The following is a 23024-nucleotide window of genomic DNA, read 5'->3' as shown; positions in this document are numbered from 1 at the left end:
CTTAAACTGAATTTTCACTTCTCCTGGCCCTGAAACTCCCTTTCAGTAGTTATTTCTTCCTTTAAATATAAACAATTTATGGCTAAGTAAAGTATATTCTAGTAGAAGAATATAGTGAAGGTCAAAAGAAGTTTCCTATGTACCACGAATGACTCGTGGTGGGCCAGAGCCCAAGTCATACTTAACGAGAAAACGAACAAACAAAAAATTTTAAGTATTATCATTTACTTCCTTAAAAATCTTGTTTTCTTTAAAACTGTAAACAAAATTGACCCCAATAGTAAAGATATTCACTCATAATTTTTTAACAAGTAGATTTTAATAACTTTTTATTCCCACACAAAGCAATCTAATTTTCTGAAAAAAGAAACTGCTACACAGAATCCTTTAAACATAGTTTGTATAATTCCAAATGAACAGAAGTAAGAGGCATGAGGGACCTCTGTGGTCATAGGTAAGCCCTAGTTGTCCCTTAGTTCGGGATCAAGGGCAGTTTACTCCATCACCTTAGCCAAATAAATGGTTCCTCAGTATCCCCTTTCAAATAGTTTATATGAAAGGGTTATTCTTAATAATGAAACTACCGAAGGGAGACAGAAAAGAACGAGAGAGAAAAACGAAAATAGTACAGGATAAATATTTCCATCCTAATAGTTAAGGACTCTAGGTATCAAATGGTACCAACTTGACAAGTCTGAAAAGACCTTAATATTTAGAACATTTAAAAGAAAAAGGAGAAATCATCCTTCTAAGTACTTTGAAAGCATGTCAAACTATAGATTTACATGTGACAAAGTCTTAAGGACCACCAAATATGTAGAAATAGAAATTCCAAATATTTTAGTCCTTTGAATATACAAAACCAAATAAGGCACAAGGACCTAAAGATTAAACACAAAGCGAGTTTATAATGTTCCAGTTTATGTGGTTTAGAGACCTTCTATTTTGTCCTGTAAGATAATTTCAATAGTTCTCTCTTGCATGTGTCCCGATTTATTATGATTGTTGGAGATATATTCATTCTTAAACTTAGAACACGATATAGGCTATAAAATTTTCCAAATTATATTGTTGGCATAATCTAATTCAAAATGTAAAAATCTTCAAAGAGAGTCAAAGAGACTTTCATTAAAACCCCCTGCTTATCTACTGCAAAATATAACTTTTGAACAAGAATATATAACTATTACAAATAACAAACAAGTTGGAATGATCATTGAAATGTCCATCCAGGAGGCCCTCAATTCTCCTATTTAGCTCTCAAACAACCTACACTTCTATGCATTACATATTGACACCCCTAAACAGACTTCTGAGGCTGATCCCAGATATTTGCATGCAGGAGATAAAAGAACATTTGCAGCTGCCATACACGCTGGTGATCTGTGAGTTACATGACCATCTTGCTGCATGCTGCATTTGTTCTTTATATTTTATTTAGTAAGTGGAAGAAGGGGGGGACACATCAAATGGCTGACATTGTAAGAACCATGGGACTTTAAATTTAACACAACTGGGACAAGAATAGAAACGGAGGAATGAGGAGTCTTTCGCCTCAGCTGGGTTCTCATAGGGCTTAAACTAGTGGATAGTGCTCAAATGAGAAAAAGAGCAAAGGCAAGAAACATGCAGAAAATATTGGAAATAAACTATCTAGGATTAGGTCTAAAAAATGAAGCATAATTGGGAGTTCTGGAGTGATTTAAGATCTCTACAACTCTTCTGTATTTAGTCCATTATCTTTTGCAGAACCAATTTTCACATACATCTTTAGGAATGTACTGAGAATAACAGAAGGGAACTTTTTGTGCTGAAAAAAAAAGAAAAAGAAAAAAATTGGCTCCAAACCAATTTTTTTTTTAATTTAATGAATGATTCTGCATGAATCTGTATGAATAAAGATTAGAAAAAAATTGCCTTGGCAATGAACAAATGCAAACCAAGAAATTAAACACTAATCTACAGCAGAAGTTGCTACACAAGAGACGTTTATTAATGTTCTGTTGTATTTACAGTTTTAACATAGCAAACCAAGGTGAATTACCACTTGGCAGAAAGCACATCATTCTACATTTATAACTCATCGGTTTCTGCTAACACATTATAAAAGCAAGTAGTACTACAGTATGTTAGGGATCATCTCAAAAGTTCCAAACTAATTCTTTCTTTGCTCCTTAGTATCTAATACCCTCCCTACTCCAGCCCCTGGCCTAATCATCAGGAGACAAAAAAGAAAGAAAGAAAGAAAGAAAGAAAGAAAGAAAGAAAGAAAGAAAGAAAGAAAGAAAGAAAGAAAGAAAGAAAGAAAGAAAGAAAGAAAGAAAGAAAGAAAGAAAGAAAGAAAGAAAGAAAGAAAGAAAGAAAGAAAGAAAGAGTAGGACTCTTAATAATAAAGTATCAACTGTATTTTAGTAATTAAGCTGCAATTGTCCTTTTTATTTTATAGTGACAACACCTTTACAATTTCTTAGGTACATAACACAGAACAATAAGGTACTGCAAAATTTAGAATACAGACTATAAAAAATTAATGCTTATTATTCACCAATTAAGAACTTAACTTAATCCTGACGACACCTTAAATGCATTTTGCACTATGATTTTGCTTCCAGGTGTTCACAGTACAACTGAATAAATTTCTAGATTAATTTTAACAGCAAGTATGGATTATGCGTAGAAATGCAGTCATAACAAAAATCTGAACTTTTGAGAAAATCCCTTTTAAAATGGCCAGCATTATACATATCTTACACTAAAATACTTAATTCCAAGTTCATTTTGAGATGGAGGATGAATAAAGCAAGATTGCCCCCTACTGACTACAGGGACAAGGCTCATGCTATTTAAAATAACTACAAACAATAGATAAGGCATTATTAATACATCACATACTTGATTGCGAGAGCTTTTTCAAACATTAACCACTAATGATTCAAAGTTTATGGAATTTTGCATTAACTATTAAAATTTTACACCTAGGAACAAATAAAGAGAAATGATCTTTTTCAACAGTACTTTATTTTTTTAAAGCAGGTGATTATTCCTCTGTGTTCTGCATCTTGATTCACTTCCTGCAGGTGTTCTCTTGCTTCTTGAGAGAGAATTCATAAACGCAGGAAGGCCTTTGCCAGAAAACATCTGCCAGAGAAGGATATTGAATATTGAAACTCTAGTTAGCTTGTTATTTTGGCCAAGAGAAGGATGTAGTCACAAAAGAAGGCAGGATGTTTGCAGACACAAGTAGATTTTAACATAGCTTTAAGATTACTATACACTGACATCATACTATTCAATAAACATTAACATTTCAGTTCTTAAAGTTACCAAGGACTCTAGAACTAGGAAGAACTTGAATGCTTTCTCTAAAGCCCACGAAGCCAGGGATCGATCTGTCTCTCCAAACGTCCTAACAACATAATGAAATGCAAGTAACACTTCCTTCATCCTGCACTTAACCTCCACAGCAATGACTGAAACTTGGGGACTAAGAGACGGTAGAATCCAAGTGCACAGGTAATTTTCCTAATACACCTGAAGCTCCTGTTTACCCTGCCAATTCTGCCAGATCTCACACAAGGAAGATTTCCACAAAGGACACCAATGATGTCATGCTGTACTTAGAGCACCGCAAAGTTAAAGAGTAACTGTAAACTCACAGGTATCACAGATACTTCTTTCAATCAATCAGACAAAAAAGTCAATGTATTGTGGGGCATATATTTCTGAAAAAATTTGATAAAGAAACTAATTTTTTAAATGTTTATTTATTTTTGAGAGAGAGAGAGAGACATAGTGCGAGCCGGGGAGGGGCAAAGAGAGAGGGAGATACAGAATCCGAAGCAGGCTCCAGGCTCTAAGCTGTCAGCACAGAGCCCGAGACGGGCTCGAACTCATGAACACAAGATCATGACCTGAGCTGAATGAAGTCAGACACTTAATGGACAGAACCACCCAGGGACCCCAAAAAACTGATTTTTAAAAAGGAATATACATGACTGAAATAAACACTCTCAAAACAATGCCCATATACTGCATATTATTTTTAAGTTTATTTATTTATTTTGAGAGAGAGAACAAGAGGGAGAGCATTGGGGGAAGGACAGAGAGGGAGGGAGAGAGAGAATCCCAAGTAGGCTCTGGGCTGTTAACACAGAGCCTGACTCAGGGCTCTTGACCTGAGCCGAAATCAAGAGTCAGATGTTTAACTGACTGAGCCACCCATGTGCCCCATATATTCTGTATTTTAAATGCAGTTTTCATACAATACTTTGAGGCATTTCTGTTTTGGCATAATTAATCATTTTAGTTTTCATGGAATTAACAGGAAAACGTACAAGTGACTCCCTATATTAATGCAAAAAAAACACACAACAACACTGAAGACACACACACTACTTCATAAATATTTGAGAAACAACTGTGTGGTATCATGCACCAAGAGAGAGTTGGATGGGCTCATATGGAGACCCTTAGCTTACTTTTCTATCTGTCCAGGTTACTGTAAAAGCTAGAACTAGCCCTTTCTTTTCTATCTTTTCTGATTAGACTACTGCATAAATCTTTAAAAGGCTGACAAAATGCAGAGAAGCTACAACAGAGGAAATCAATATATGGTTTTTAAAAAAAAATTTTTTTTCAACGTTTACTTATTTTTGGGACAGAGACAGACAGAGCATGAACGGGGGAGGGTCAGAGAGAGAGGGAGACACAGAATCAGAAACAGGCTCCAGGTTCTGAGCCATCAGCCCAGAGCCCGACGCGGGGCTCGAACTCACGGACCGCGAGATCGTGACCTGGCTGAAGTCGGACGCTTAACCGACTGCGCCACCCAGGCGCCCCAATATATGGTTTTTTAAACTGTTCATATTTTTCCAAATTCCAAATTCAGTTGGTATTCAAGTAAACCAGTAATAGTGACACAAGAACAACTTTTCTTTAGAATGAGAGACCTCAGAATGTACAGTGACAAAGACATGAGAACATAAGGAACTCTAAAAACCAAGCAGAAGCAAAAAGTGTATCAGGAGGCCTATGTCAAGTGGAGGTTTTTGCAATGAGGCTAGACTTACTACAATTTTACGTAACTTCAGCTTTATTAATTTCCATTAACAGATGAAAAATGATGTAAGAGTTCTTATTCATTAAAACACTAGAATAACGATCTGACCACTTGCCTTAGATCATGCTGCTTCCACAGAGGTCGATTAGATCCCTCAAAGTCAGAACCACCCAGCAAACAATAAAATTCCACTAAAAGAGTCTAGATAGGTTAATAGTGGGTGATCCCAATCACTATACAGGCTCCAAATGAAAATTATTACTGCTCCCTTAAACCTGGAGGCCTGTCCAGACAGACTTGACTCACAAGGTGTCACAAAAACAATGGTGGAACACAACTGGAAGACAGAAGGCTGTTAGGGACTCTGGACATCATTACTAAACTGTAGATCGGATCACTTCAGAAACAAAAGGAACCATCAGCCTACAGATCATTTAGTGTCAAGAGGAAAACCACCATTTCTTCTTGAATGTTATGTGAACTTTTTTTAGCAAAAATTCCACTGGGGTGCCTGGGTGGCTCAGTCGGTTAAGTGTCTGACTTTGGCTCAGGTCATGATCTCACGGTTCCTGGGTTCAGGCCCCGCATCGGGCTCTGCGCCGACAGCTCAGAGCCGGGAGCCTGCTTCGGATTCTGTGTCTCCCTGTCTCTCTGGCCCTCCCCTGCTCACGCACTGTCTCTCTCTCTCTCAAAGATAAAATAAAAATATTAAAATAAAATTTTTTTTTAATTCCACTGAAAACAGTTCTACTGTCTTGCTACTTGACGACATAGTCCAACAAATCTAACTTTAACTTGGGGTGAACTTCCTTTAATAAATTAAAAGAAGCATTAAGGAGGAGGGAGAAGATTATAGAAAGGGAAACATCAGAGAAAAGGAAAAATAGCATCATATGGGGGGAATTTTACATATCTGGTAACTAATAGGTACAGGTCACAGGAATCATTATCTAATTGTAAAGCATCCTATCTCATTAATGCCAGGGCTTACAAACTTTTCCCTCCTATTTTAATTTTTTTTTAACGTTTATTCATTTTTTGACAGAGAGAGACAGAGTATGAACGGGGGGAGGGTCAGAGAGAGACGGAGACACAGAATCCGAAACGGGCTCCAGGCTCTGAACTGACAGCACAGAGCCCGACGCAGGGCTCGAACTCACGGACCGCGAGATCATGACCTGAGCCGAAGTCGGATGTTTCACCGACGGAGCCACCCAGGTGCCCCTCCCTCCTATTTTCTATGTGGTTAAAATAACAATTTAAAATCTTTTGGGCTTCACAGGCACAAGTGCTTCTGGAGCAGCATCTGATACCAGTTCACTGTGCTACCACATTCCAACTACTGCAGCTAAACCCTCAGTTCCTTGGCAGCATCAGAGGAAGTGGTACTCCATAAAAATTTATTTTCCAGTAAAATGGTAAATAAGAAAAAGTATGAACACGACATTTTTGACCATTTCAGATAAAGAGGTTTCTGAAAGGTATCTGTTTCTTTGGAAACAATACAGAAGGAATGTTCTGTTTTTCTGCTTCCTCACAGTCACTCACTTCTTGAGGCCACCGGGCCTACATTTAGCAGTTCCTTCTGGCTTTTCTTGCTGTGGGGCAGGAGACCAGATTTCCTTTTTAAGCTTAAACGAGCTCCAAAAGGGAACCTGAGAGCTGCCCTATGATAGCAGTACATGAGCCTCACTGTTCGGCTTTTGTAACATCTACTTTGGCTGATTAGAAAGAGGCCTTCTGGGTCATTTCAAGGTTTGTTTGTTTGTGTGTCCTGTATTTTGGGTCACCTGAACAGAAAAGTCACTATTCTTGTACCCTTTTCCAGTAAAATGGCAGACCTTAGAACAGCATGGGAATTAAGTTATTTTTCTGTTACGGCAAAGCTATTTTAAAAAGTACCTACCTGTGTCTTTCTGGCAAAAAGTAAGCCTACAGCTAGCTTTTAACTAGTGACATATATATATCAAAGAAAGTTAAGAAGTCTCAGTGAAAGAAAATAAAATCTTCACATCTTACATGATGGTTTGCTAGCACAACTTCAAACTAAATTAAATTTCCTCTCAACTAGAGAAACATTCTACATTTGGATCTAGATGAACAGTTCTTATCCCTGTCAATGGACAAAGGAAATTCAGTCCCATGGGATATTATGGCTTTTCAGATTCACTCTGGGGATACTGACAATTAGTAAGGAAGTCATTAGAATTCTAAATGCGGCTCTAAGCCTCCAAACCCCTAATTTAGAGCTCTGAATCCTCTGGGCATGTCAGAAATGATTTCAAATCAACTAGACTAGCAAAGTCAGATAGAAAAGAAAAGAAACTTAAGATGCCCTTCACCGGGAGATGCTCTAAGTTTCTGACAACTCCTAAAGCACAATAAGGCTTCTGACCCCAAAATACAGAGAATCGCAGGGGCCTAGAATGTCCCTTCACAATTCCATCAGCATTAGTACTAAGGACTGCCTACTGCAAATCATAATCCCATACTTTGTTTTACATTTAGAATACTCCTATAAAACACTTCAGACAGTTTTAAAAATCCAAACAAAACAATACCAATTTTTATGAACAAAAGCCACTCAACACAGTCTCTAACAATACAGGAAAACTGAGAAGTTCAGGCTTTCTTCCGAACCCGGCTGTTACTGGTTATGTGTTAGAAACAAGATGAGGAAGGTGTGCAATCCCCTAATAAACATTGAAATTTCCTTCTAACTGAAGAATGAAGAGAATAGAAGTGTGATCTTGGTCCATTCAGAAATTCAAAGCTACCATTTGCCTAGACCTATAGAATCTATTATTTTTTAAAAAAGAGAAATAAGGGGGTACCTGTCTGGCTCAGTCAGTTGAACATGCAACTCTTGACTTCAGGGTTATAAATCTGAACCCCACACTGGAAACAGAGATCACTTTAAAAGAATTAAAAGGGGAAGAGACAGAGAGACAGAGAGAGAGAAAGAAGTCTGTCCCCTCAGGATATATGGGCATCAATGGATTAGGGGAAATCTATGGGTGATTTGGGCACCCTTTGTAAGGAGAACCATGGCAACCCAAAAGAATTAACTTTTGAATCTTTGGCAGGTAAGAGTTAAATGTGAGGCTTAGAAATAGTTACCAATTATATGGATATGGATATGGATATGGATATGGATATGGATATGGATATGGACATGGATATGAATATGAATATGGAGAGGAAAGAAAAAAGAGGACAATAGTAACTTCATAAAACTACACAGAACATCTGATAAGTCTCTTAAAGTTAGGATGTCCTAGACACAAAAACACATTAGGGCATTAGGCCAGCAGTGTCAACGTCCATCCGAGTCCAGACTTTGTAACCTAATTCAAATTCAGGATATGCCACATACTTTTAAACATGCAATAAAACCTACTTCAAATGTTTTATTTCTTTAAAAAAAAAAAAAAGAAAAAAAATCAGCACATGTGGCACTCTTAAGGAACAAAGTTTTCTTTCAAATCAAAGTACATACTGCCTTGAAGAAATTTACTTTAACCAATACAAGCCTAAGTTCTTTGCATGCTTTAACTTTTGTAAGAAATGCCTTAGGAATATAGTCTACCATGCAGGTATCTGACCTCATCTATCACTGTAACTTTCTGTTATTTACATAAATACATTTAATTATACATATGAAATGCTTAATGCAATTTGTCATATTCAAGAAATTCTCATATTATTCTGTTTCTTAAAAACTTTCACCTATCTTTTAGAAGATTTTGTTTTGAAGTAATCTCTACACCCAACACGGGGCTCAAAACCACGACCCCAAGATCAGGAGGGGCATGCTCTCCTGACTGAGTCAACCAGGCATCCCTCTTGCTTAAAAAGTTTTAATGCTGGGGCGCCTGGGTGGCTCAGTCAGTTGAGCATCCGACTTCGGCTCAGGTCATGATCTCAGCTCGTGAGTTCGAGCCCCACGTCAGGCTCTGTGCTGCAGCTCAGAGCCTGGAGCCTACTTCTGCTTCTGTGTCTCCCTCTCTCTCTGCCCCTAACCCACTCGCATTCTGTCTCTGTCTCTGTCAAAAATAAATAACCATTAAAAAAAAAAAAGTTTTAACGCTGTCTCACATCACCTGGCAAATTAATTATGGTGGGTCGTTTCTTTTCTAGACGCACACATCCTGATACCATCATGAATCTTCAACACGGAGAACTCCACTCTTAGCATCTGATTACTTTTGTTAACTATGACTACCCACAGCAAATAGAGAACAAATTAATGTTCACAAAGGGTTAGCTTGCATTGAACCAACATGTCCCTGGACTTTAAGGGCTGCTCTATGCATTCTACTGTTCCACTACAAATGGGCTTAGTGCTCAAGATATTTGAAACCATTGTCTCAAGCTGGCTTTGCCAGCCTTGACCTTCAACACTCCTTTATGCTATAATCAAACTGCTGTCCCTTGAGCAAGCTTCATACTTTCTTGCCTCTATTACACTCTTCACTCTGCTTTAGGTGATTCTGAAATCTACCCCACCCTATCCAATTTCTGCGTATCACTTAAGATGGATGTCAACTGGTACACCCTTTAAAACAAAGCCTTGTCTGATCTTCAGGGGGTGCCTGGCTAGCCCCGTCGGAACAGCATGTGACTCTTGATCTCAGGGTTGTGAGTTCAAGCCCTATGTTGGGTGTAGAGATTACTTTAAAATAAAATCTTCAAAAACAAAAAACACACAAAAAAGCCCCAAAGCCTTGTCTGATCTTCAACTAACCTAGCCCCTAGGGTGGTTCGAGATTCCTCTCCACAACCCACCCAAAGTGAAGTCTAAGAAGTCCTATTAGATCTTGTTACCAGAGAGGACTCTCTCTGGTATACTCTTTCCCAAGATTCCATAGCTCTTCCTTTTTGCAGCTAAAGATGGAAGATGGAGCTAAGCTCTGGAGAAAACCACATAGGAATCAAAGAGGAGCCTTAGCAGGGCTTAGTCCTCTTCTTCTAGGCAGAGATAAAGGTCCATTCCCCTTCCTTTCCTTGGGTTTGACCCTCCTTACCACCAGAGTGGTAATGTCAGGGTGTGAACGTGAAGAAGGGCACCAGGAAAGTCTCCTGACTAATTTTAAGAGATGGAAGCCTTACTGGGCTTGTAAGTAGCCTAGGCAAAAGGAGTTCCTCATGCAGACAATGGTTTCTTCCCATTGGAGCTCTGGGGTTTGGGGGACCTATGTAATTACAGCCAAGTGATTAGGCCTAAAAGGCTCCCTCTCAATGCTATCCTCTGGAGCTGGTACAATAAGCAGTGGCTTCAGGATTCAGGATTCAAAGATCCTGGACCCCGTAGTTACAGCCAAATATCCTAGCTTCCCAAAGACTATGAAGACCCCTGCCTCTTCTATACTGTCAGAACATGAGATAATGTTTTCTCCTATGGTAGTTTTTCCAACTTGCCCATTTCAACAGCTTTTAATGAAAACACGCCTTAACTAAACTAGAAACTGCCAAAAAGGCAAGGACTATGGCTTCCTTACCTTCTCTATATTTCCAACTACAGGGGGCATACTCTACTCTGATCGTGGAGAAAAATTGGCAATGTATCACATGATTATACTGGGACTAGAATAACGTTTTGTGTAATACCTTTAATAAATAAAGAGAACTCTGGTCCTAGGGAGATTTGAGAACGTTTCTGGCATCTTCCGAACTTTTGCATAATTGATAAATCCTCTGAGAAACAGGAGAAAACCTGATTTAAAAAAGAAAAATCAAGAATGAATTTATAATTTCTGTATTAAGTACACCCTCCCCACAGAAATATCCCTATTGATAGCACTATTTCATCATTTTTCTGCTAAAAGTTATCAAAACATGAGCAATTTCCAAAGGATTTTCATACAAAATTTTCCATTTCTCATTGAGAAGACATAATCTTGAGAGCCCAAATGAAAGTCTTTTTGCACATTCAGAATCTAATTGGTCTAAAAGGCAAATTAAAAAAAAAGATAGAGCTAAACCTCTATTATTTGATAACCTCACTGAAAGGCATTATGAAAACCTACCTTCTGGGTTCCAAAACAGTATTTCAAGATAATTAAGCCCCCCAAAAAAGACAGGTTATAAAATATTTTTCTCAAGAAAAAAAACAAAAACAAAAAAACCCATCCCTCTTGTCAAAGTTTGTTTTTTTTTTTTTTTCCTGTCAACTGTACATATGCTGTCCACTAGGTGTCAGGATCCCCTTAACCTATTACAGCAATTCTTTTTATATTTTGTTTCGTTTTGTTTTTGTTTTTACAGCAATTCTTACATTCTCAACTCTAAATTTAATTTCTCTATTCTTAAAAATATATATACAAGTAGGGTTCACTCTGCCCTTTATTTACCAGGCACTGAAGGAGTGAGGCTGATTTTGTAAGTCTACACCAAAAGCTATTTACATTCAGTTTTCACCTCTTGTAACAACCAACCCCCTCCTCCCCCCGGGAAGGGGGTATGCCCCCTCTAATGACAGCTCACTCTCTTCTGACCTTCCTCCAGAGCTCTTCCCTGAGTCTTAAGAGACATTTTAAAAACACCTTTATGGTGATATAATTCACATACCATAAGCTTCACTCATTTAATGTATACCATTCACTGGCTTTATTTAATTTTAGTAGAAATATAAAGCTGTACAACCAAAACTATTATTTTAACTTGAGAACATTTTTATGACCCCTAAAAAATCTGTACCCATTCAGCAAGCACTCCTCATTCCCATTCTGTTTGGCAGCAAAAGTAGTAAGTGACTAGAGAGCAGGGGTTACCCCATCACGTGCTGGGTTGTGGAATCCTGGTGAAATGAGTGGTTAATATGGAGTGGATGCCTACAACTCAGCTCCAGTCAAAGGGTGGGGGCCAGGTGGAAATATAGGCCTGTTTTGCTAGATATTCCAATTTTTAAGAAAAGTAAAAAAATTGAGACGTTTTATATGGAAACTCTTGATTTATAAGTGATGGCAAGTAATTTTTAAAAAACCTCTGAAAATAACTGTAGAACAAATTATAACTACAGGCTAGATGTAGCTCATGGAGTGCCAGCTTGAGAGCTCTGTGTAGACTTGTTCCTAGCAAAACAACAAACAAAATATTTACAAAACACCCAAGAATTGGTTCTCTCTGCAAGAGAAATTCCCAAAATGATCTAAACATTGGATCCAAATGCACAAGTTATATCCTAAGTGTCACTGTTTTTTCGCTTACTAGTAAGCAGTAAGATAAACAGAATGACTAATTGCAAGTATGGTAAATTCTTCTCCCAAGAAACTTTAATAAAGGAAGGAAATCAGTTCATTAAGTTTCTATAAATTATCTATGTTGTCAACAATCAACCTAAAAATACGTATTTAATGCCTCTCCTTTGGTCCATTCAGGACTTGTCTGAATTTAGGCTTGGGGGATAAAGGAAAGTCACCCTTTTTCGTAAAGATACATTTTCAAGAATAAGCAAGCCAAGAAACTATTCCTCCAAAGTAACTCTTCTATGGGTCATTTTTATTATTAAGTGCCTTAAGATTAAGGGGCGGGGGGGCTATGATTTATCTTTCCTTAGAATTCCAAAGACTATTAGTAGAATAGATGATGCTACTGGGGAAGTGGGGGATGGTGTGATATAAGGTTTGTATTTTCTAAGTAAAATTTAGGTTCACCAATGCATGGTCTATCACCTTGGGCAAAGCAGGTAGGTCCTGAATATATTAAGCACCTGTTGGGCATGGGTGCTACACTGTGCTAACTAGACCCATTAGTAGCGTTGCCACCAAGGATCTTGATTAAGGAGGTAACAAGGCGGCCCAAAACAGGAGACAGGAGAAAGCGATATCATAGAAGTGGGCGAGGCAATTATACTATCTTCAACAGGATGACCCTGCTATGGTTCTATAGAAATGACAACAGTGATGGTGGTCAGTTATTGTATCATAAATATTTTCTTCACAAAGAAAGAAGCCAAAACTATTCACCCCACTGTTCATTTCTTTGCTTTAAAATGTCTTAGAAGAAAAAATTTTTAAATACAGAGCAAAAAAAGATAATCTTAAGATGAACAACCTGAAATGCCTAGCATATTATATTCTTTTAATTGCAAAATCATTCTTATTCTCACCAGTACTGAACTAAAGAGTTCTAGAAACCCAATAATGATTCTTCCAGAAGTTATGTCTAGTAAGACTATACATTTTGTTTCTTGCTGACAGATCTGACTGAAGATTGGCCACATACATGCCTGAGTAGTTAGTTCAATTTGTTATAATATACCTATAAATAATTTGGGGTTAAGTTTGTGAACCCTTTTGTCATGAATACTCTCAAGGGGAAAAATACTCACAAACTATAAAGTCATATTACCATGCCCCACTGGTCACATGGGAAACCTGAGAAGTATATACGAATGGGTTAGGAAAAACCTACCACTGAGAGACCTTTTATTAACCTGCTTGTTACTCTAATGGTGACAACAACCTAGCCTTTAAGAAATGTTTTAAAAATTATACTTACTATTGGTAATATATTACTGTATCATAAGCAAGATAAGAGTTTACTAAAAGCAATTTTACTTCTAAAATTAAAAATATCTTTTCTCTCCTTTGTCTACGTTAAAAGCACTTACCTAAAACCAGGAACACCCACCAGAGCCAGTACTGACCATCAAAATATCCAGGGAAATAGGTGGAAAACTGAAAAATAAAGCAAACAATTTTATAGCAGCTTAGCAAATACAATTTCACGTTTCAACTTAAGGGCACACAAAACACAAGACTTTTGCATACTAATGCTATCATTTAGCTCCTGCAATTTTTTTAAATGAAAATATTTTATGTATTACTGACATGAAATGGTTAGGACATATGCAGAGACATTTCCTTTCATGGAAAGGCAATCTTGAGATATGATTTTGTCTTATAGACTCCTTGTTTTGCAGTGCTCAAATCTGTTTATTTTTTAAAAGGTTTTTTTTGTTTTTTTGGTTTTTTTGCCCACGTAATATTCATCCTTCTAGAAATACGTTTCGATGACCCTTTGACTTTGCTTACCCAGTGACAGAACCAATTATTTTGTTCCTATTCTTCCAGGTATGCCTTCACTTTGCAAGCTTTATCATGTACAACACAATAATTCGATTCCTTTGCCAAATAATGGCACATTCTGGCCAATGGGAATTGAGGGCTGCTAAGGTCTTCTTGCATGTGGAGAGAAAAGCAAGAGAAGAAACAGTTGTCTTTCTTCTGCTGAGCACTGCTGTGCTTCTGCTGTGATGCGTTGAAACTGCTATGGCCGTTTTCACCCTGAGGGAGGAGCAGCTGTACTAACATGCTGAGCAGAAGCGGCAACTGTCCCTAATGATGTCAATGACACGCTGATTTAACTATCCTCCACGTCAGGGCTTGTTTTCATGGGAAATAAATGTGCTCCACGGTTTTCTAAGCCATGTTGAACCCGTTTTCTGTTACAGACCAGGCCATCCTGATACAAGTTGATTCACTCAATTCAGTTTTAAAATTTAGTCAGCTCTGAAAATTTTAGTTAAAAAAAAGATTGGTAACTAATTTTATCTCTGTTTTCTACCGGGGGCTTCAGTGTCCAAGAATTTAACACAGTCTCAGTGTTAAAATATAGCATTTTATCTCCTAATAGAATAACAATTTAAGACAGAAGGAACGAGAAACCTCTTTAGGACTCAGGCTCTTAACCTGAAGGCTTGTCTCAGATGAATATATATTAGCCATCTGGGGGAAAAGTCCTTAACTTTTACCAGACTCTCAAAGGAACTTGCAATCCTAAAAATGTTAACAACTGGTTAAAATAAATAAATCTGAAAAACTCCACTTGTCAGTCAACACCCATTAATTAGTTTATAATGCCAATTTGTGATGGATACATTGATTTTTATCTATAAAAGCAATAAACTTATATGAAATCGCAGTACACTTTAAGAGACTAGATTTTTTTTTAAGTATAAATTACTTCAACAATTGTGACTACCTGATAACTCCCAGATCACTGATGATTTCTCTCTAATATACTGTAGAGATAAAGTCCCCTAATGGAGTAGCACTTGTTAAACAGTTTCAGCTCCCAGACATTTTGGTATAACCACTGATGCTACTGATAAACAACCCTGGAGGGGAGGAAGAGAGCTCTGAAGAGAGGGAAGAAGGGGGGAGAAACAAAGTGAAAGAAAGAGGGAAGAAGAAAGATAAACTAAAACTTTAGTAGAATTATTGAGAGGGTGAGAGGAATGCCTATTTTTAATGAGACACCAAAGAAGTGTTATCTTTCTTTTTGTCATAAAAACAACTAATTTCAGAACAAACACACATATTATCCTATTATAAACATTAAAAGCAGAGAAAGCAACTTGTGAACAACCTGTAAGATAGATACCTTGGGGCCACCAATATTCACTAGATTTAAGTATAAGACTTGCATGCACGAACCAACTGCAAATGATTTAGGTTCAACTTCATGAAGCCAGAATAAAGACAAACCTAAAATCATTTTAAATGTAGAGATAATGCTAAGCAACAACACATGAAAAAAAAAATCAAATATTCAAACTTATTCCACTTCTTGTTTCTCAAAGGGTCTATCTTTTCTGGTATACAACTTACCCTGACAATCAGGATCCACTTAATTAGAGAGAGACCAAATCCTGAAATGGCCCCATACCTTCCTGCAGCTGAGGTGGTCAGACAAAAAGACAGGAAAAATCCAATCCAGTTAAAGAGGAATGCCACTGTAAAGGCAGAGAAGAAAAAAAAACAAAACATGTCAAACATGTCCTGTTATTATGGTAAGAGTGCCTTCTACACTTGCTTTTGCTTAAATGGTTTTTCCAAGGATAAAAGCCCAGCCCATCCACCATAACACTTCCCTTACCTCCTACATCCATTCTGTCTTCCTCCCAAAAGCAAACAAGAAAATATATCTATTGCTATTCACTTTCAAAAATGCCTTAACATTCACCTAACTGTATACTTATGACTTGTGCCCTTTTATGTATTACACTTCAGTAAATAAAATAATCTGATTCAAGTTATTCATCGTCCTACTTCTATGAATCTTGACAGCTACATAGCATCGCCTCTAAAAGCACTGCATTTCCTTTATATCTAATCTTTTTAATACCGCAAATTAAAAAAATGGTTGCTCACTTCTAAGTGACACTCAGGAACAGATAAATGCAAAATAACATCAAGGAGGGGAAAAAAAATTCGGCTGACTTTGATCTGTCAGAAAATAGAAGCTTGCAAAAAAAAAAAAAAAAAAAAAAGGCAAAATCAATCAGACTAAGGTCTTCAATTCCTACTCTACAGGTCAGGTCTGAGTAGGAGCAATGCCAAGGATCCTGGCAGACCTAAAAGATGAGGCTTACTGGGGCGCCTGGGTGGCGCAGTCGGTTAAGCGTCCGACTTCAGCCAGGTCACGATCTCGCGGTCCGTGAGTTCGAGCCCCGCGTCGGGCTCTGGGCTGATGGCTCAGAGCCTGGAGCCTGTTTCTGATTCTGTGTCTCCCTCTCTCTCTCTGCCCCTCCCCCGTTCATGCTCTGTCTCTGTCCCAAAAATAAATAAACGTTCAAAAAAAAAAATTTAAAAAAAAAAAAAAAAAGATGAGGCTTACTTATTAGCTCATGTAAAAATACAGCATCTCCATAACTACTTCAGTTATATTTTCTATAGACATAAGAGAAGACAAACAGAAGGAATATTAAGAAAAATGTATACTAAGTTCTGAACATCTCAATAAGAGGCATCAAATGCATACAATGTATTAAAATATTAGTTCAACTAGTCATTTTAATTCAGTCAGATACGGCCATACTTCAAAGCACTCTGGTTGGTGAGAGGTGGTCCTACTATGTGTATTTACTTACTGAAAAAAGTTAACATGAAAATCCCATCATTTCCTATCCTCAGCTGGTCAGCATCATCAAAGTCATCCCGACCCACAAAGTCTTCATCCTAAATGAAAAGAGAAAGGTAAGATCAAAATGAATTATTTGTAGGCAAATGAAAAGCATCAAGAAAAATAAGGAAAGGAATAAAAGTGAGTACCAAGGAGAAAATTTACCGCTTTGGCTCAATTCAAAATGATGAGCATTAAGGTTCAGTATGTGTTAAAAATTTCATTTTGTCTTTTAAGTAAAAGATACAATTAGAGAACAAGCAAATCTTTCTTCTACCTCTATAGTTTTCTAAATGAACTGTTTATTTTATAACCCAAGTTCTTTAAGAATACACTTCAAAAATTATAAAGTTCAAAGAGAAGTATTCACTCAAATATATGTAAAGAAAAAATAAATATTTGGCTTAAATTTGCCTTACATTCTAGAATCAGTAACCCAGGGCCTGCTGAGGGCCCAGATACTAGTAATCCAGGACCTAATTAAGAAGTTCAAATTTTTATAAGACATGGGAGAAAAAGAATAGCAAGATCACACATGAAGAGGCTGTGGGGCTGCCCAGTGCTCAATTTTACAACCATTTTGTTCACATTAGCATAAAGGTCTGAAACAACCTCACTTCCAAGCTTATTGGCGGAGAGGATCCTTTCCATCCTAACTTGAAAACATATTACTCCAAGTCTAGGAGGAACAGGACCCTGACCACCATTAACCATGTGGCCCACCTTTTCAACTGATGTACGTTATGTGTTGAAATACTGAAACACATATGAATATACACTTAAAAGTAAAAGCCAGATTTGTACACAGTCCAATGAAGGTTCCTCAAATGCACAAAAGGAAAAAAAGGGAAAAAAAAACCTTTAGGGACAATCCAAACTCACCCTACACAGACAGAAAGGAGGCTGGGAAATCCATAACAAGCTAGGGTTCACCTGGGGAGGGTGTACTGGAGAAATGGAAATGTAAGGGGCAGCTTCCATTTCAAACTTAACACACTTCGTCTCCTGTCACAAATTTTTACAAGAGGGGCACGTGGATGCTCGGTCGGTTAAGTGTCTAACTTTGGCTCAGGTCATGATCTCACAATTCATGGGTTTGAGCCCTGAATTGGGCCCTGTGCTGACAGCACTGAAACATGCTTGGAATTCTCCCTCTCCCTCTCTCTGCCCCTCCCCCACTAGTGCTTTCTCTCTCAAAATAAACAAACTGTTTAAAAAAAAAAAAAAGGAGGGGCACCTGTGTGGCTCAGCCGGTTAAGCATCTGACTTTGGCTCAGGTCATGATCTTGCTGTTTGTGAGTTCGAGTTCTGCATCAGGTGAGCGTGAGCCCTGCTTTGGGTGAGCTCAAGCCTTGCTTCAAGTAAACCCTGCTTCTCTCTCTCTGCCTCTCGCTCACTTGCACCCTCTCTCTCTCTCAAAAGAGGAAGGAAGGAAGGAAGGAAGGAAGGAAGGAAGGAAGGAAGGAAGGAAGGAAGGAAGGAAGGAAGGAAGGGAGGGAGGGAGGGAGGGAGGGAGGAAGAAATTTTTACAAGACTGTGTTTGTTTTGTTTTTTTTAAAATACTAAGTACCCAGTTTCTGACTTCATATTAGGAAAAATAAGGCCTTGCCTAATTAGAAACTAATTGGGTTTTGTTTTTTTTTTTTTTTTGCATAAATACTCAAAGACATACTACAGAAAGACAGGGAAGTAATTTCTAGTAATGATGCAGGTGCCTTCTTTTAAAAAAAAAAAAGTTTATTTATTTACTTTTGAGACAGAGCACATGCGCAAGCCGCAGAGGGGCAGATGGAGAGGGAAAGAGAATCTGCACTGTACGTGCAGAACCTGACTCAGGGCTTGAACTCATTGTGAGAACATGACCTGAGCCTAAATCAAGAGTTTGATGCTTAGCCAACTGAGCCACCCAGGTGCTCCTTGTAGGTGCCTTCTAACTGTTCTTCCTGTCCTTGGTATCTGTACTATCATTCCTCCTACAAATTGCTGCTGGGTTAATGTTTCTAAAACACCATACTTGTCTTATCATATCCCTGCTCAAAAACTTTCACAAAGATTCTTGTGACCCACACATAAGCCTACATGCCTCAACCTAGCATTCAAAACATTCTACAGCCTATAGTCTGGTCACAACTCTTTGCTCAAGCAAAATCAAGTACTACATTCATAGACCCTTTCCCACACCGGCTAAATTCATGTCTGCTTTCTGGACTTTTCCTTTCGGAATGTTCTTATCCATCAAAACTCAGGATCCACTTCAAATCCCATTTCCCCCACAATCACATAGTAAAAAGTCACAGTTCTTCATGTTCACGGCACCTGTGCTGCTTAGATATTGGTATTTGGGGGCCTTTTCCCCAGCTGTCTTTAAGTTCTTGTATAGCAGGAGTACTGCCTTATTCAAAACTTTCTACCTATCCATTACAAAATACATAGCACATTGTAAAAAAAAAAAAAAAAAAAGTGGTCTATACATGTTCGCTAAATAACGTTTAACAGGCTCCTAAATATGTATCCTTGTCAAATAAAAGTATTCTAAGGAGTTCTGTTACTAATCAGAGCTAATCTCCTGGTCTATTTCCATGGGACAGTTACCATATAATCTAAGGGAACTACAGAATACACATAGGACTTTAGAGTCTAGAATACCTGGGTGTGACTCTCACCTGTGCTACTTATTAGCTATTATGACTGTGCAAATTACTTAATTTCTCTGGGCTCAATTCTGTAAAATGGAGATAATATAATCTCCATCTTGCAAGGTTGTTGTGAGGACTGGAAACAATATACTAGAAACTGAGTACATGCCAAGCATGTCGCTGGCTTCCAGTATTATATGAAGACTGTTTTGTCCTTAGACAATAAGCTCCTTGAAGGTTGGTAGTTTCTCCCTGGAAACTACAAGAACTGAGCACACACTACCATATGGAATCAGCCTAGTCTAGGCTTATGAACTATTATTTCTATCAAGTAGTGGTTTTAGGAGCCTGACTCCTCATAGTAGGTATGGTCTGTCAACAGTCCTCTACCCTAAGGCCTGAACTTCTGGGGCCTATGCCACTGCACTGTCCCGGCTAAACCTCTGTTTTTGTTCTTATTGTTCACTCTAGTTTCCTCTCGGGATGAGTCTGGAACCCTGACTGCCCCTACTCTACATTTTCCCAATACTGGCCCAAGGCCCTACCTGCCATCAGCTTTAACCTGGATGAGTATTTATGAAATCACATCTAGTCACTTGCAGATCTGACATCAAGAACAAAGAGTGCCTTAAAATCTCCCACTGGCTTTCATCACACCCAACCTACAGGATCCGAATTCACTATGTCCTCACAGACACAGGAGTGGTCTGGACTGCTGGTGACATGAGATTCACCTAGACAATTGCTGGGGCCCTGTTATAAGTTTCATAAGTTTAATTCTATAAAGATGAACTTATTCTCTCCATAAATCTCCCTATCTACCTAACACCAAAATATGAAATGTGTAGATCAAGGCAAAGTCAGTGTATTTCCTAAATCAGCCCCTGCTCTAAGACGTTTCAGTTAGGGCAGGAAAGTTGAGAAAATGGTGGTGGAAGTAGAGATACAGGGAAAATTTATACTGGCCTAATGATTTTTTTTTTTGCTGATTTGTAACTTTTACCACATCACTTTCAGGAAGAGGTAGGAGTTGGTTATCCCAAAAGAAAATGTACTTGTTTTTTAAAAAAATAGTTGTACTTTCTCAAGAAACTAAAAATAGACCTACCCTATGATCCAGCAACTGCACTCCTAGGTATTTACCCAAAGGATACAAAAATACAAATTCAAAGGAGCACATGCACCCCAATGTTTGTAGCAGCATTATCAACAATAGCCAACCTATGGACAGACCCCAAATGTCCACTGACTGATGAATGGCTAAAGATGTGGTATGTGTGCACGTGTGTGTATACACACATATACACACAATGGAATATTACTCAGCCATAAAAAAGAATGAAACCTTGCCATTTGCAGTGACATAGATGGAGCTAGAATGCATTATGCTAAGCAAAATAAGTCAATGAGAGAAAGACAAATACCTTATGATTTCACTCGTATGTGGAAGTTAAGAAACGAAAGAGATGAACATATGGAAGGGGGAGAAAAGAGGGAAACAAACTACAAGAGACTCTTAATGATAGAGACCAAACTATGGGTTGACGGAGGGATGGGCTAGACAGGTGATGGGTACTAAGGACGGCACTTGGTGCGATGAGCACAGGGTGTTGTATGTTAGTGATGAATCACTGACTTGTACTCGTGAAACCAATACTGCATTCTATCTTAACTAAAATTTAAACAATAAAAAATTAACTGTACGTTTATGAATTAGTACAATCATAAGCAATACATCAAAAGTGGGTAATGAAAAAAAAAAAAGTGGGTAATGAAGAGACCCTAATTCCCTTAAAGCAGCCAGCAAGTAACATGGTAATTTGGACTTACTCTTCCAGGAACCAAGGGGATAGTAGCCTCAGCCTTTGTTCTCTCAGCTTCATCATAACTGGGCAGTGTTGTTGCCACATTGTAAGACGGAGGCTTTGGAAATCCAGACTCATCTTTGTAGTCAAAATATGCTGCAGAATAAAAAGGAAGTCATAATTAACTGACCATTAGCTAAACGCAGGAAAAAGATGATTTCTACTAACTCTGGAAAACAAAAACCAGCCATACTTCTAAGGGTACATACAGAATAATTGAACCAAACTGTTCATATAAGAATATAAGAGATTGAGAATGATTTTTAAATTCATCCACCTTTTAATTATTTAAGCAGATTCATTCAAATCACTTTGCCTTCCCTCCCAAATGCCTTGGAACACTTTTTTCAACTGTCACTTGATATGTTCACCAAAGGCACTCAGTATTAACAGTGGCATAAAGACAACATTTAAGCCAAAAATACATCACCTGTGTGTCTGTAAGCTGTACCATAGTTTCCTCCCAATTATAAAGAGGAAAACCAACTTAATAAAAAAGTTAAAATTCATTTCTCACGAGTTTATTCTGGCACTTTGATTCTTACCCATTAGTTTTACCAGGTACTGTTTTCTATGATGTGCCTAATCGGTTCAGGTAACTAATTCAGTTACAGAGCCATCATTTATCTGAATTAAATCTTTCATTTCCTCTTTTTATTTATTTATTTATTTATTTATTTATTTTTTAATTTTTTAACGTTTTATTTATTTTTGTGACAGAGAGAGACAGAGCATGAACGGGGGAGGGGCAGAGAGAGAGGGAGACACAGAATCGGAAACAGGCTCCAGGCTCTGAGCCATCAGCCCAGAGCCCGATGCGGGGCTCGAACTCACGGACCGCGAGATCGTGACCTGAGCTGAAGTCGGACGCTTACAGACTGAGCCACCCAGGCGCCCCCATTTCCTCTTTTTAATGTATCTTCATTCTCATTAACATCTATGATAAGGAACTCAATATTTATTAGAAAAGATATATTTAAAAATCTATTAAATTTCTACACCATTTTTTTTAAAAAACAAACATTTTGAAAAAAGTCCTATAGTTCATCAAGGTTAACATTTTTCTCTCTTCTTTTTCTTCTGGTTAATTGTAATTAACTTCCAATTTTACTGTAATATATTACTGAAATCATCAATCAATACAATTCACCTCATTAACAGAAAAAAGAAAAATTCTATTGTATTCACATGGACACAAAAAGCATTTTACACAATTCAACACCTACTGATAATAAAAACACTTAGCAAATTAGGAATAAAACTTCCTTAATTTGATCATAAGTCTCTACAAAATACCTAGAGTGAATATCATAATTAATTGCAAATTTTTAAAAGCTTTCTCCCCTAAGATTAGAATTAGACAAAAATGCCTACTGTCACTACTTCCTATCAAACATTACCTTAAAGATCCTACTGGTTCATATAATATGGCAAGAAAAGGAAATACAAGACAGAAGTATTAGAAGAGAAGAAATAACTGTCCTTAATCATGGATGACATGATTATAGACCCAGAAAATTCAAGAGAACCTACAGACAGCCTATTAGAATTAAT

At 37.7% G+C, this 23024-nt stretch overlaps 1 protein-coding gene across 2 annotated transcripts in view; it reads right to left on the bottom strand.

Moving 5' to 3' along the window:
* Positions 1–1971: 1971 nt before the first annotated feature.
* The window catches only part of NDFIP1 (Nedd4 family interacting protein 1), a 56876-nt gene continuing 35823 nt past the window's right edge, over positions 1972–23024 (bottom strand). For both annotated transcript variants that reach the window (XM_023256242.2, XM_045060405.1), the window contains exons 3-8: positions 21436–21566; positions 16938–17025; positions 15676–15800; positions 13674–13740; positions 10670–10775; positions 1972–3138 (exon numbers count right to left, since the gene is read on the bottom strand). In XM_023256242.2, the coding sequence (XP_023112010.1) occupies positions 10672–10775; positions 13674–13740; positions 15676–15800; positions 16938–17025; positions 21436–21566 (515 nt within the window). In that variant the 3' untranslated portion in view covers positions 1972–3138; positions 10670–10671. The remainder of the gene's footprint in view (positions 3139–10669; positions 10776–13673; positions 13741–15675; positions 15801–16937; positions 17026–21435; positions 21567–23024) is intronic.

Source organism: Felis catus, chromosome A1 (genome assembly GCF_018350175.1).
Source record: "Felis catus isolate Fca126 chromosome A1, F.catus_Fca126_mat1.0, whole genome shotgun sequence".
In the NCBI taxonomy this organism is placed as follows: Eukaryota; Metazoa; Chordata; class Mammalia; order Carnivora; family Felidae; genus Felis; species Felis catus.
The sequence above is the reverse complement of the archived record's forward strand: the minus strand, read 5'-3'. Positions and strand labels throughout refer to the sequence as shown.